The 13,880-nt window shown below is 38.3% G+C and overlaps 1 protein-coding gene across 3 annotated transcripts in view; it reads right to left on the bottom strand.

Annotated features, from left to right (window-relative positions):
- The window catches only part of SLC4A4 (solute carrier family 4 member 4), a 263,965-nt gene that overhangs the window by 62,902 nt on the left and 187,183 nt on the right, over positions 1-13,880 (bottom strand). For all 3 annotated transcript variants that reach the window (XM_080926202.1, XM_080926204.1, XM_080926203.1), the window contains exons 12-13: positions 13,221-13,354; positions 7,413-7,684 (exon numbers count right to left, since the gene is read on the bottom strand). In XM_080926202.1, coding sequence (XP_080782328.1) covers positions 7,413-7,684; positions 13,221-13,354 — 406 coding nt within the window. The remainder of the gene's footprint in view (positions 1-7,412; positions 7,685-13,220; positions 13,355-13,880) is intronic.

Genomic DNA, 13,880 nt, shown 5'->3' with positions numbered 1-13,880 from the left:
ACGTTCTCTCTGGAACAGTTAACAACGAATCAATAAAATATAGCCCGTCTGCTAGCAACACAGTGTCTGGCCCCTGAGGCTATTTTTCTTGCTTTTATAATTTATTATTTTTAGCAAAGCTTCTTTCTCCTCTAGATAAAGAACCAACACCTGGTCAGAAAATTCATTTTGACCTTTTCTAACTATTAACACACCCTTGAGCATGTATGCATCATAAACTTTCCAAGTTAAGCAAATGAAGAGAGGGACTAGAGTTAAAAACTTATTTCTAAAGTCTAGGTCAAATGAAACTGGACCCCTGGCCATTTGAAACTAATTAATGCTATTTATAATATAACACTTCTTTGCTTTTTCAAAAGTGATCAGAGCATGCTGTTGAAAATTGTCTTCTATTAAAAAAAAACAATGTATGTATATATGTACACAATCCATATCGTTTTAAGGAACATAATTCTGAAAAATCAATGAAGTAGATTCCCTGTACCTTTCTTATGATTGATAAAGGAGAAAGAAAAAGTTTGGAAGGAGAATTGAAAGTGAGTTTAAGGAGATATCCATGTTTGCTTCCAAATTTAAAAATCCTATCACTCATGTTTCTAGATGAATTATATAGATTCTCTTGAGGTATGAACTGAATATCTTCCCCCTAACACTTGAAAGCCCTTTGTTTCATGACTATGGACATAGTACATGATATTCTTAAGGCTTTGGACTCAGTAGAATAGTAATACATACCCCACATGTACTGGAAGAAATCTACTTTTCTTCTCTTAGATATGGGTACAAGTGTGTTTTATTTGTCTATAATAACACACTGGTTATCAATGGCTCTCCATACTCAGCTTGCAATGAAAGCTTGGGGAGGGCATTTAAAGTTCTTTAAAGATTACTATATTATTGAATGGGGTTTCTCATGTAAGACAATGGGAATTGAGAAAAACAGATACTGTGATTCAGTGTTGCCTCGTGGCAAGCAGTTATATATACATTGTGCCATTTAATGTTAATAACAAACCTTTCCATCACAACAGGGATGCAGTTGGCAGATTATGGAGCAAAGAGATGAATAATTAGTCTATTTCATGGTCATACTGCTGTGTGGTGTCTGTTTTAGCCCACTGATGACAAGAAGAAGGGTAATGGGATGTGGTGAACTATTTCCAACTAACCACATTTATTTCAATTTGGTCTTCTGAACACTCCTCTTTCTTATGTACTTATGTGGGGCAGCCATCAAGGCATGCTGGGAAGCAGATCTATTATCCTAACATCAATCAGCATCATGTCTGAGAGAAGAAAATGCTAGTATACATCCCATGTGTCTACACATGAAGGTCAAACTTTCTGACTAATTTTAATTTTTTAATTCTTCAGTGAAACAAAACCTATATTTTGAGTTACTAACCCATAGCAGAAGCTAAACAAAAGGAACAAGTCTTCCTAAAGAACACTACAGTCAGGAAGTGATGAGATTTAACAGAAACTTTCAAGAACAAGAAGGATCAGGAAGGGGCCCTGAGAGACTAAGGCTCAGAAGCCAAAAGCACTTGCTGGTCTTGTAGAGGACCCAGGTTTCTGAAAAGGCACATGGTGGCTCACAACTGCAATTCCAGAGGACTTTTGTGGACACTAGGTACACATGTAGTACACACATATACCTCTAGCTAAAACACTCCTATACATTAAAAAATGAACAACTCTTTAAAAAAAGAACCAGGAAAAAAGAAGGTAGAAGTGTCTTCCTAAAAGCAAAATTTCACAAATGTCATAAAGGCTAGAGGGATGTGGGAAAGGAGAAACAAACACGTGACTTGGCAAAAATTAAGATTTGTGAAGAAACCTTGTAGGAACCTCCTAGATCACAAGTTAGTTTAAAAATACTTTAAGGCCAGGCACTAATCATGCATGCCTTTAGTTCCAGTACTTAGGAGGCAAACATAAGTTACTGTCATCTAAGTTCTTTGTCAGAGAGGCAACAAAAGCAACCACACAATATTGGCTCTCACTATTGATCTTGGTTGCAGTGATGGGAAGAGCCTATTTCTGAAGACACTTCAGGACATAGAGTAAGCAGTCTAGGGATGATGGATATTTCTCTTCCCAACACCTAGCTTTCACTGTACCTAGAGGTGCTATGCAGGCTAGAGAGAGCAAGTGAACTCACCCAGTACGGAACTTTGCATGTTACAATACAGACACACCAGGAAAGATTTAACCACTCGGGCAATAGTTACATATCTGTTACTAGGAACAACAGCTTTCTGATTAGGTTCAAGGCCTGCCTGATAGGAAGGAGATCAAGCCTAGTCAAAAACCCACAGCTAGGGAAGTTACAGGTGGCAGAGGCAAATCTATGGTTATTGTTTTGCTGAATGGTCACATTGTCAAACTCCCTTCTAAATACTTATTTCTATACAATGCATAATATCATTGATATATGCATCAATATACAGAAGCTGTGGCTACCCACACAAGACTAAGCCAGTCAAGATTCTAGCATGGATAAACAGGGAGCACAACAGCTGAGGATCTATCAGTAGATAGAAAAGTCTGTTTCCATCTGGGATGTGACCTCTGTAGACTGTTGACACTCCAGTGGATTGTTTTACAGACATGTGAAATATTCATTGTACTCAGTGGGTAATAGGAAGAAGACAAGAAGTTGTCAGGACTAGATAGAATAGTCTCAAAGAAGTTGGGGCAGGGAAGCTTGTAGATATCAAACTACATTTTATTTATGTCTTATGAAATTCTTGAAGAATAGAGAATTATACATGGATGAACTATTCAAAAAAATTTAAACATTTAAAAGGCCATAAAATATTGTGGGGATGAATAGAGTATTCTTAGAGAATATTGACCTCTATTTCCATTTCTGTAAAATCTCCACAATTTGCAGGATCCCAGCTCCATCTGTGTAGTTGCTGGCTTGTTGTTACATACTGCCCCAGTGTTGAAAAACAAGCCATCCGCCAGTTTAAATATTATTGACTCCTTGATTGAATTCTTTTACTAGGAGTGCATGTTGTGATAAAAGACCAGCCTTTTGTTATTCTTCCAGCTCTTACTTGGGCTGTGTGTGCAACTCTCCCTAACACCCTTTTCCCTCAACACCCCTTCATTTTGCTCTTCAGAAGAAATGCATTTATGATGAGTCTTTGAAGTTTGCTATCACAGCTATAAAGGTTATGGGAAAGTTGGCCAAGTGTTGAATAGTAACTATATAGTCATGTAGTTCTTTTCTTTCATTCTTATTCTTCCTTCCTTCCTTCTTTTCTTTCTCCCTTCTTCCCTCCCTCCCTCCCTTCCTTCATTCTTCCTTTTTTTTAAGTAGGATATTACTGTGTAGCTCTGCCTAGCCTTGAATTAACTATATATACCAGACTGGCCCTGAACACACAGAGGTCCGGCTGCCTGGATCTCCCAAGTGCTGGGATTAAAAGTGTGTTCCTTCATACCCAGCCTATAGTTATTAATTTTATAAAGCTTGAAAAACACATAAAATTAACAAAAATGCATATATCTTGTGATTTGAATAAGAATGATATATATAGTTGAATGTTTAGTCATGGGGGTGGCACTATTTGAAAAGGATTAAGACATGTAGCCTTACTGGAGGAAGTGTGTCACTTGGGTTGGGCGTTGAAGTTTCAAAAGCCCAGGCCAAGTCAAATGTCATCCTTTCAGCCTACATATCAGGGTGTATCTTAGCTACTTCCCCAGTACCTCATTATCTGCCAAGATGCTCCTTGTCAATATGACAATGGACTGAGCCTCTGAATCTATGAGCCACTCCCCAAATAAAACCTTTCTTTTGTGAGAGTTTCCTTGGTCATGGTGTTTTATCACAGCAATAGAATAGTTCATAGCAAAAGGATAGTGACTAAGGAATGTCTATATGACTTTTTCCAAACCACAAACAGGATTAAACTCCACAGGCTTAGACCATCATCATTTCACAAGTCACACCACCACAAAAGTAAGTGTAACCAACAATGTTGAATCAGAAAAGCCCAACTACCCAATGGTCTCTGAGGAGAAGGAAAAATGATACATGTTAGCTTCTTTGGGCAGTTGCTCATACCAAAGGTTAAATTGTAATGAACAATAGCAACAGTAACAAAGCAGGTGGGGGTGTTTATTACTTATTACATGCTAGGAAACATTCTAAGCAGTTATCTACATTAATTTATTAGAGAAGGAGGCAATACAAGGTTAATATTAGACAGTCCAGGCTAGCTTAGAGCTTGAAATCCTCCTGCCTCAGCCTCCCAAGTTCTGGATTCTAGGCATGCAACACTATCTCTGCCTTTTAAAGACAGTTCTAAAAGGTACTATTATTAACCACATCGTATAATCACGTAGAGGAAGATGAGATCAAGCTATGTGGTGAGGAGGAACTTGCTCCAGTCGTTGGCATTTGTCACTGGTACTTAAGCAGCAGATCTACAGCAGTGCAACCTAGAAAAGGGGAACCTGGATGTTCTGAGAGCAATTCAGGCCTGGGGCATCACAGAACCCAGGGAACACAGTTAGAAGGAAGCTATAATCCTGCAACTTGTCCCTGCACTTTATATGTGATGCTGGCTCAACGCCCAGGGCCAACTTCTCATACAAAGTTCCCTCATTGAAGGAGAGCTTCAAAGAAATGCCCTCCTATCTCTCTATTCCCATCCTTTCTTTCTTTCTCTTCTCCTTCTCTCTCTCTATCTTTCCATCTCTGCCCCCCTCACCTCATTCTCAACCAGAACACATTCACTGATTCTTTCTTTAGACCTATATTAACCTGTCTGCCATCATCCAATTAGAGGAAATAATGAAGTTTCCATTAGCCACAGATAGAATAAGGCCAAGACCAGATCTTTCTTTTGTGCACAACAGTGGTACTGACAAAGCCCTTGTCCAGTTTCACAAACACCTCAGACCACAAAACATTGAGGGACAATTCATTTTGTTTAGAAAACTTGCTGAATGTATACTCAGACTTGTATAACAAGTCAGTTCAGAGTTTTGCATAAATACCTAAATGTTTGTATGTATATGTACACAAATAAATGGAAGAGAATGTTCAAACTCCTATTGTCAATATGCTTCTGAATTTCTTTTTTTTTTTTAAGTATTAAGGATTGACCCCAACATTATAATATACCAGGCAAGCACCTACATTTAGAAGTAACTAAAACACAAGTGTCTGGGTACACCTGTGAGGGTTTCTTTTTAACTAAATCATTTGAAGTGGAAAGACTAAGATTTAATCCATATCTTTTGAGGTGGGAAGATCCATATGTAATCTGGGCCACACCTTCCGATGGCAGCCTCTCCATACAGAACATGAAAGAAAGAAACTCTTTTTCTCAGCCTGTTTGCCCTTAATCTCACTGCTAAGTCATTCCTTTACTGGAATTTGAACCAACTGTCCTGGGATTTTAGTGTATAGTGAAGATTAGCAGAGACATCTAGCCTCATGGACTGAATACCTACCGGGTTCATAGATTTCCACTGGAAGGTAGCCATTGTTAAACTAGAGAGACCATTTAATAAATCTCATTTTATATATATATATATATATATATATATATATATATATATATATATATATGTGTGTGTGTGTGTGTGTGTGTGTGTGTGTGTGTGTGTGTGTGTGTATACTTTATATGTAATATATACTTTATATGTAATGAATATATTAATTCTGCTTCTCTAGAGAATCCTGATTCATAGGCATACACTACTATATACTACACAAGCCCCTTTTTAATATGTGAGATATTTCATATACTACCACTTCAAGCCTGCTAAAACAATGCAAATCTCATCTGAATAGTGAAATCTCAATCTTATATTACACTACCTTGCTTTTAGGTATAGGCTTTATACTAATGTGTGTTTATCATCCTTAAACTAGACAAGAAGAGTTGCAGTTGTGAAGTCCTAGATAACCAGTCTTCCCATCAGTACTATGGCCAGTTACCCATGAGGTGCTACTTTGTTTCTCCTCCATGCAAATGATAATCAATATTCTCAGTCTCTCAAAGGATGAGTTACACCACCAGCTTACCTGGAAGTCATTGCCCACAGCCTCCCACAGCACACAGAAAAGAAAACCCTTTAATTTTAAATTTATATGCATTTTGTATCTGACCTACAGTGCAATTCCATTTGCTTTACTATGAATAGAAAAGGCTGAACCTCAGAATTCAGAAGTGAGAGCAGATATTCCATGAATATACTTTACATCCTTGTGTATCCAACTTCAGGATTCTATTGGATTCAACCCACTAGGTATAATTCAAAAAGTGTGAAATGTGTACCAATTTTTACTCTAGGTAACACCAACCTATAGCTAACTGTAGAGCATGGTATCTATAATACTATTGTCATTAAATTGTATGATACAAACACCAATCCATTAGTCTATTAGAGAAATCTAGAGTATCTTGCTCAGAGTGAATTCTTATAGCCTTGTTCTCTATAATCAATGAGGAATTATTCTAAAAATATTATTGTGACTTTGAACACATTTATTCTAAAAAACATATTGATTTAAATTTGAATAGATATTAAATTATTAAGATCAATATTAAATTATAAGTTATCATATTACTCACTCAAATGTTACGTTATTCTCTTCTGATCTCACAATTAGTGTGTATGTGTATACATGTATATGTATATATGTATATATACATACATACTAGTAGCAGATTTATATATATACATAATCATGTAAACATTTTATATGTATATAGTATATGTATGTATATGTGTATATATGTATGTATGTATCTATATATATGCATATATACATGCACACATGGCCACTTGCTTTTCTTTCTTCTCACCTTCTCCTTGGCCTTTCCCTCCTTACTGACATTACATACCAGAATTAAACTAAAAGGTCCCAGTTATTCATTAAATGTCTCAAATTTGAACTTCCTTTTTTAATTCCATGACGCAACTTATAAAAAATGAATTAGTATTCTCCCCCATGGTTTAAGATAATCTACTTAAACATCATTTAAAGGAAGAGATTCTCATAGCAATCACGAAACAGTAAAATGCAAAATAGAAATTCAGAGAATTGGGTTCATTTGATCTTTAGACTCATTATACACATGCCTGAGCCTCCCCAATTACCTCATAAAATAAAAATCATGTTGACATCCGTTCCTTGTAAATGCTGCAGAGTTTGAGGTAATCACAAGCACTGACCTGGCTTCATTCCCATCCTAGGGATCCTGAAGTCATTGTCTCATTTAATGCCATGCCTAGGTACCTGATATGTCAAGTTTCATACTATGACCCCTTAAAGAAAACCAGGTAAGATCCTTTCAGAGAAACATTATACTATACTGGAACTTTGCAAGCTTCCTACAGAGCGTAAGTGCAAGTTCTACCCAAGGCTTCCTTACCTGGGTCAGGTGGCAGGCAAGCACAGGAAAAGTGAGTGTTGTAACCCACTTTGAAGTCAGAGTTGATAGGATAGTAATCTGCTAGCTTGATCATCTTCTTGAAAGCATCATAGATGAAGATGAAGCTGATCAGAGAGGAGAACCCTTCTTCTGTAAAACGGGTGAAGTACTGGACCAGGAAGCTGGCATCAGTGGCCACCAAGATGAGACACAAAAAGGCTGACCACAGGCCAATCCAAAGACGAAACTCTAAGTAGTCAAAATTATGGTCCCTGGGAAGGAAAAGCAAACGAGCAAAATCAAACAGGTATGTTGACTGTTCCTTCAAGAGATATATGCAGAATCTAAACCAAATAACATTCCTATAAAATGGTTGCTAAAAACACAAGATCACTTTCAGGCAAAACTAACACAAAGCTAAATTTTTATCCAGAAAATTTTAAGGATTTAGGTTCAAGATATTATTACACTACCTTTAGGAATTACTCTAAAAGGTTTGGTGGGGTGTCACTAAAATTGCTTTCAAAAATTAACTTTTGAGGTGGAAGCTTCCCCCTGCTAGCTGGCTTTCATAGAATCAAAGGGTAATATGCAGGCAGGCTGCTGAGTAAGAAACTGTATCCACACCCCTTACTCAGCATTGAACCCTATAAACTACAATACCAACTTAAAAAGATACACACACACACACACACACACAGAGAGAGAGAGAGTGGTTTAACAGTGGTCTGACTGTTTCAGATGAAACCAATTACTTTCTGATTGAAGTTGAGGGCTTCTATAGCAGAGGAAACCTATGCCTGGTAATATAAATCTGCTAAAGAACCGTGACTGGGGAGGTCACAGGGCCAAGGCAGGAATTTAATATTGCTGTTTAGTTAGACAGATAAAAAAATGCCTACTGAATATTAATGTTTACAGACAAATGCTACCTCTACTTAAATCAGAAAGCCCCTCTTCCTACGGAATGCCTTGGAAACCGTTGATGATAACTGATGATTGACTGCTCAGCCCTACACAGATACCATACTTATTTCTTGATACCTGTCTCTTGCAATGCTTAGGGAGTTCTGCAGCAAAGGAGCCACAAAGGACATAAGAGATAAAAGACATCCATACTATCTCTGAGGGAAGACAAAAATGACAATCACAAACTTCTACCGGGCACAGTTTATTATATTCAGTTGGTTAAAAGAAAATGAGATCAACAACAGGCAGGCATTGTTAGGGAACAAGTTCACAGAGTCCTGTAACTCGTGGATTTCCTGTTAGCTGCACGTAGACTCTGGCAGACAGTGAGTTATTGCCTTCACTGGCCTACCTACTCACAAACCCACAAGACTTCAATGAAAAATATCAAGTATGGTTGCACAGATGACCCTGGTTGAACAAGGTGAGTCACAAAACACTAAAATGGATTATCAGTCTTAGAAAAGTACTTTTAGGGGATGAAAAAATGGTTCATAGGGATGAGGGAGAGGTAAGAGAGGGTGGGGTGAGCATAACCATGGTGCATGTATGGAATTGTTAAAGAATGAGCTTGAATTTAAAAAAAATCATTGTTTAAAAATAGGTATTCATGAAGTATACAGACCAGAACTTAAAAGCATTGATAGCAGGTGTGTAAGGGATAATGTAGTGGTTAATGTCCTGAGTAATGACAACAACAGTAACATCAGTCTGTAGTGTGTGCTCAAACTAAGGTCTGTCTTCCACTAAAGGAGACAAAATGATAATGACAATTATAATATAAAATGCTAAGTGATGGTGTCACTAGAGAAGAGGGTAAGTTACCCTGGGAGGAAATGGAGTTGCAGAAAGGACATCAAGGTGTTTGGGAATATGTATGAAGAAACATTCCAGACTGAGTAGGAAGAGTCGAGTCAGAGAGTAGAAGAGTAGTCTAAAAGATACGTGGTTCCCTAAAATGTGCACTCTGCACAGAGTATCAATAAGAACAGGAACAGGAGGATAAACACTGGTCGTTATCAGATAAAGAGAGGTTGCCCTGCCATAATGAAGCCAAACACTGCTGGTTCTCATATGAGTGCCCATGACAGGATAACCTTTCCTCATACTGTGTGAGAAGTATCTTGTCTACCTTGCTCTGCCTGGGCTTGTTCCATAGAAGTCTTACAATGGACCATCATCATCTAAAGTAGGCTACTGTCTTTCAATGCTCTGCCCATTTCTTCTAGGTCAAAATTGATAGAAAATGATGGGCCAAGTATTGGTGTTTCATGACCACATAGTGGTTATCTTTATTAAGGTATAGAGGAAGTGTTTTTTAATGATTGTTAATTCATAATTCATCATTTTATTCCATAATGTGATGAAAGAGGAGATAGAACCTAAGAACCAAGGATCCTGCCTACTTGACCATAGCCTTGTTTCTAGACAACGGGTTTCTGATACCAGACACTGTTTGAACACTTTCCCAAGTCATCATATTGCCTTGTTCCCTATCATTCACTCACTTTGAGCAACTATATCTTTGCCTGACAAAAACCTTTAAACTCCTTTATTTACTGATATTTATGCTTGGCCTACTCAAAACAATTTTCTACACCAGAAATCTTTTAAGTGATAATCATACATCTCAGCTAAAACCTTCCAATGACTTCCCAACTGTTCATAGAACAAAATTCTACTCCTCCACCAAGAACAATACTTTGCTCATTCAAAGGTGACTAATATATTATATACTAATATATTCATAATAGACGAAGGAGAACATGCCTATACCTCATGTCTTGACTAAGACAGTGACTAGCAGTGGCCTCTAAGATACTACATAGAGCTAGGAAATAATTATAAGAATGTTGGTTTTAAAGTTTCTTACACACAGGTATAGTTAATTTTATGTCAACATATATAGGGTATACAAATATATGGCAAACCATTATTCTGTATTTCCACAAGTCTGTTTCTGGAGAGATTAACATTTAAATGCATGGAGTTTGGGTAAATGTGAAATAGGCTGCATCCTGTTAGGTGGATAGTAGAATAGAGAAAACATGGAAATTATGAACTTTAGTATGATTTATGTTTTGTAGCTCTTCGGAGATATTTCAACAACAGCTTTACCTTCTATCCCAGTTCTGTGTGTATCTACATCTCTACTGCTTTGGTTTTCTGTTTTGCTTTTGAGATAGGGGCTCACTCAATAGTTCAGGCTTGCATGGAACTCAGTATACAACCAGGGCTGGCTTTGAAGTTATAGTACTTCCTCTACCTATCTTTCACATACTAAAATCATAGGCCACCATGCCCAGACTGAACGCTAGCACACTCAAGATTTGTTCCAAGTATGCTAGAAGTTCTTACAGAATTGATGTCTGCAAGCAAGTATAAAGAGACAAATCCATTCATTGTTAAGCAATTAAAACATCATGGGTTTGGATACAAAGGACAAATGCATATACAAACTTAAATCTTAGAACCTAAACAGTATACACCAGACTTGATATTCTGAAAGACTTTCAAACAGTTCAGTGAGAATGAACTCAAATAAAATCACTGACTAAAACAACAGCTCTGCTATGAATCCACAGCGTTTATGTTTTCAAGAACTGGAAGATGAGAATCTTAGTCACAAACCAATTGGTTATATGTGATAACTACCCCGACCCTGCAAAACAAGGACTCAACTACAGCTTCTGAAAGGGAAAAATACGCTGGGGCAAAGCTGGGCAAGATGAACTAATAGTCGCTCGACTGGGCAGCCATCTTGATTCTTTGGTGTACGGAAAAGAAAAGGACCAAATGGAGACTGGAGCACTGTACATCCAAGGAACACAGGAAGCTTTGCTCTAGGAAGCATCTGAAGCCTGATAATGAGTCAAAGCAACTTTGGGAAACAGTGTACTCGAAGTACTTTGTCTCCAGAGGAAAGACCAGCATTACTGGGATTCTAAGAGAAGTAAATGAATAAATTCACAGCACTGTGCATAAAAGTACCATTTGTCACATAATAAGGCGATGTTGGGTTTAAGGCAGTTTTGCAAATGTTTCTCATTGCTTTACAACTGTTTTCAAATAAATTGCTGGGAACTATGTAACAGAACCAATTATGATGAAACAGAAGGGAAAGTGAGAAAGGAACTCGCTTGTGGAAGGAAATACTCTGTAGCTTACAATAAGTAAAACAAACCAAGGCACAAACATTTTCTGTAGATTCAGACTCTGATCACATTGCATCCAATAAATCTCCTTGCAAGTCTCTGTCTGTTTGTTCCTGTTTATAACACACACTTGTTTAATCTTCCCATGAAGCCTTTCTGGTCTCACAAAATGTTTTCTTAAACATATAAAAACTGTTTGACTCTCTCTATAAACTGACAAGAATAAAATTCTTTCCATGTCCTTCACAGAATTATGGTGGAGGAGAAATCTGTAATAAGGATCTACAGAAAAGTCACAATTCTATTTAAACATTGCAACTTCAAGCGCTCAGAGGACTTTCACTGATGTTCTCTGCCCAGATTTTAAAAAAAAAAGTTTCAGAAGGCTGAGGCTGGCTGGAATAAGAGGTTAGCTTTGAGGTTGTATGCCCTGGCCCCATTTCCTGATCTTTCTCAACCTCCCAACAGCCACGCCCCCTCACACCTCTTTCACTCTGCTTTCCTTGCAGGGAACTGTACATCAGTGCAAACCCTTTCTCCTCTAAGTTACAGCTTGTCGGGTTAGCCTAGAACAGCAACAGAGAAGGTACGGATACAGTTACTGTGTAGACACTGGCTATTCTAAAATTAAAATCCTGCACTTCGCTGCAATACAGAATATGGAAATTCTGCAAAGGAATGTTCACAAGACACAACATCAGCACTGAGAGCATCCAGTAAGGCAAGCCTGTTCTAGAGGTGCAGCAAGCACAGCAGAGAGACAAGGATACACAATTTTACTGTCAACCTATTCATGTGCTAAAATAACAATTTAAACAATATCCTCGTCTCAATCACCCTCCTCCCTTATTTAAAATGACCCATCAGTTTCTAAAAGAAAATATTGGCATTGCTTCTTTCTGCCTGGGCACTGGATGCTATCTATAGTGAAGAACAGGAGAGCCATGGGTTAAGAACATTCTGTTTCTTTTACTAATGAACCATATAACCTGGCACAAGTCATTTGGTTTCTTCACTGTTTCAGTATCATGACAGAAAAGGGCATTTTAAAGTGGGACTCGAGGAAAATAAAATAAACAGGCAATTCACAAAACCCTAACTCCCCCTCCCCTTAAAATGGCGATTCGGATCCACTCAGAGCTAACTAGAGCAGGGAGCCATTATCAATCTTGGGCTTTTAAAGGTCACACAAGGAATGGAGTTACAAGAGCCTGGTGAGCTAAAACTAGGCTAGACAGGCCACCCGACAGAGGCCAGTGTCAGGAAGCAAGCCAGGCTGCTGTGCTGAAAGCAGGGGATGATGGGAGAATGTGACATCCTAAAACTTTGCTCTCTCTTCATTATCTAAACCAGCAGGAAGCTCTGGAGGGCAAAGGAATCTGAGGCTTTTAGTCCCTGGGAGTCAGCCCTCGAGGCATGAAACAAGGCAACAGAGAAGAGAATTATTACTGAAGGAGCAGAAAGCACAAGAGATAGGCCTCTTGAAATGACTGTAAACCAAGCTCCGAACAACTTAATCCTTAAGGCTCTTTTGACTTCCAAATCTTATCACTCCAGTATTTTTGGCAGCTTCTTGGATCTATTTCACTGCTATTCTGTGCCTTGTCCAAATGAAACAACATAGGAGATCAAGTAACCAGACAGACAGACGGACAAGCAGGCAGACAGACAGACAGATACATACTTGCTGAAGTTGAAAAGAAGCCTCTCAAACACCAAGACAGGTCCCGTGCTGCTCAAGATGGTGAGTGGTTGACCCGCAAAAAGGCAAAAGATAGCTCCAGAGACGGCGGTACCCAGGAAGCTCTCCAACACGCCCTAAAAGAAAGAACATTCGGGTGGTCAAGCAAAAGCAAATGGAAGGGCCCACATCTGTACTTCCTGTGATGTCAGCCAAAGAACGAAGCTGTGTATGTCATAATGAGCGCCCTAGCCAACAAGACAAGAGTACGTGAAAGACCACCGCAGCTCTTCGTACACACCTAAGTCTTCCCTACTGCAAGGGCTGATTGCTCCACGATGCGCCAGTGACTGAGATATTGGGTATCCAGGAGGGAATGGCCTCTCTGACCGTCGCTTAAAAATGTATTGAGGGTTCCGTCAAGAAAAAAATATATTCTATAAACCCAAAATGACAATTGATTCAAATTTTTTAAATCTGTTTTTCTCGTTGTGATTTTTCAGAGTTTGTTTTGGAACAATTACACCTTGTGTGTAGTAGGTACTTTTAGTAGCCACAATTCAAGCATGAGGCCTTTTTTTTTTTTTTTCCTGATGGAGAAGATTTGAAAGGGGGCAGGTGAGAACAAAGGGGACAAAAGCAGTGAGGCCATTTGAACAGTTA

The sequence above is a fragment of the Micromys minutus genome (assembly GCF_963924665.1).
Source record: "Micromys minutus genome assembly, chromosome: 1".
NCBI lineage: Eukaryota > Metazoa > Chordata > Mammalia > Rodentia > Muridae > Micromys > Micromys minutus.
The sequence above is the reverse complement of the archived record's forward strand: the minus strand, read 5'-3'. Positions and strand labels throughout refer to the sequence as shown.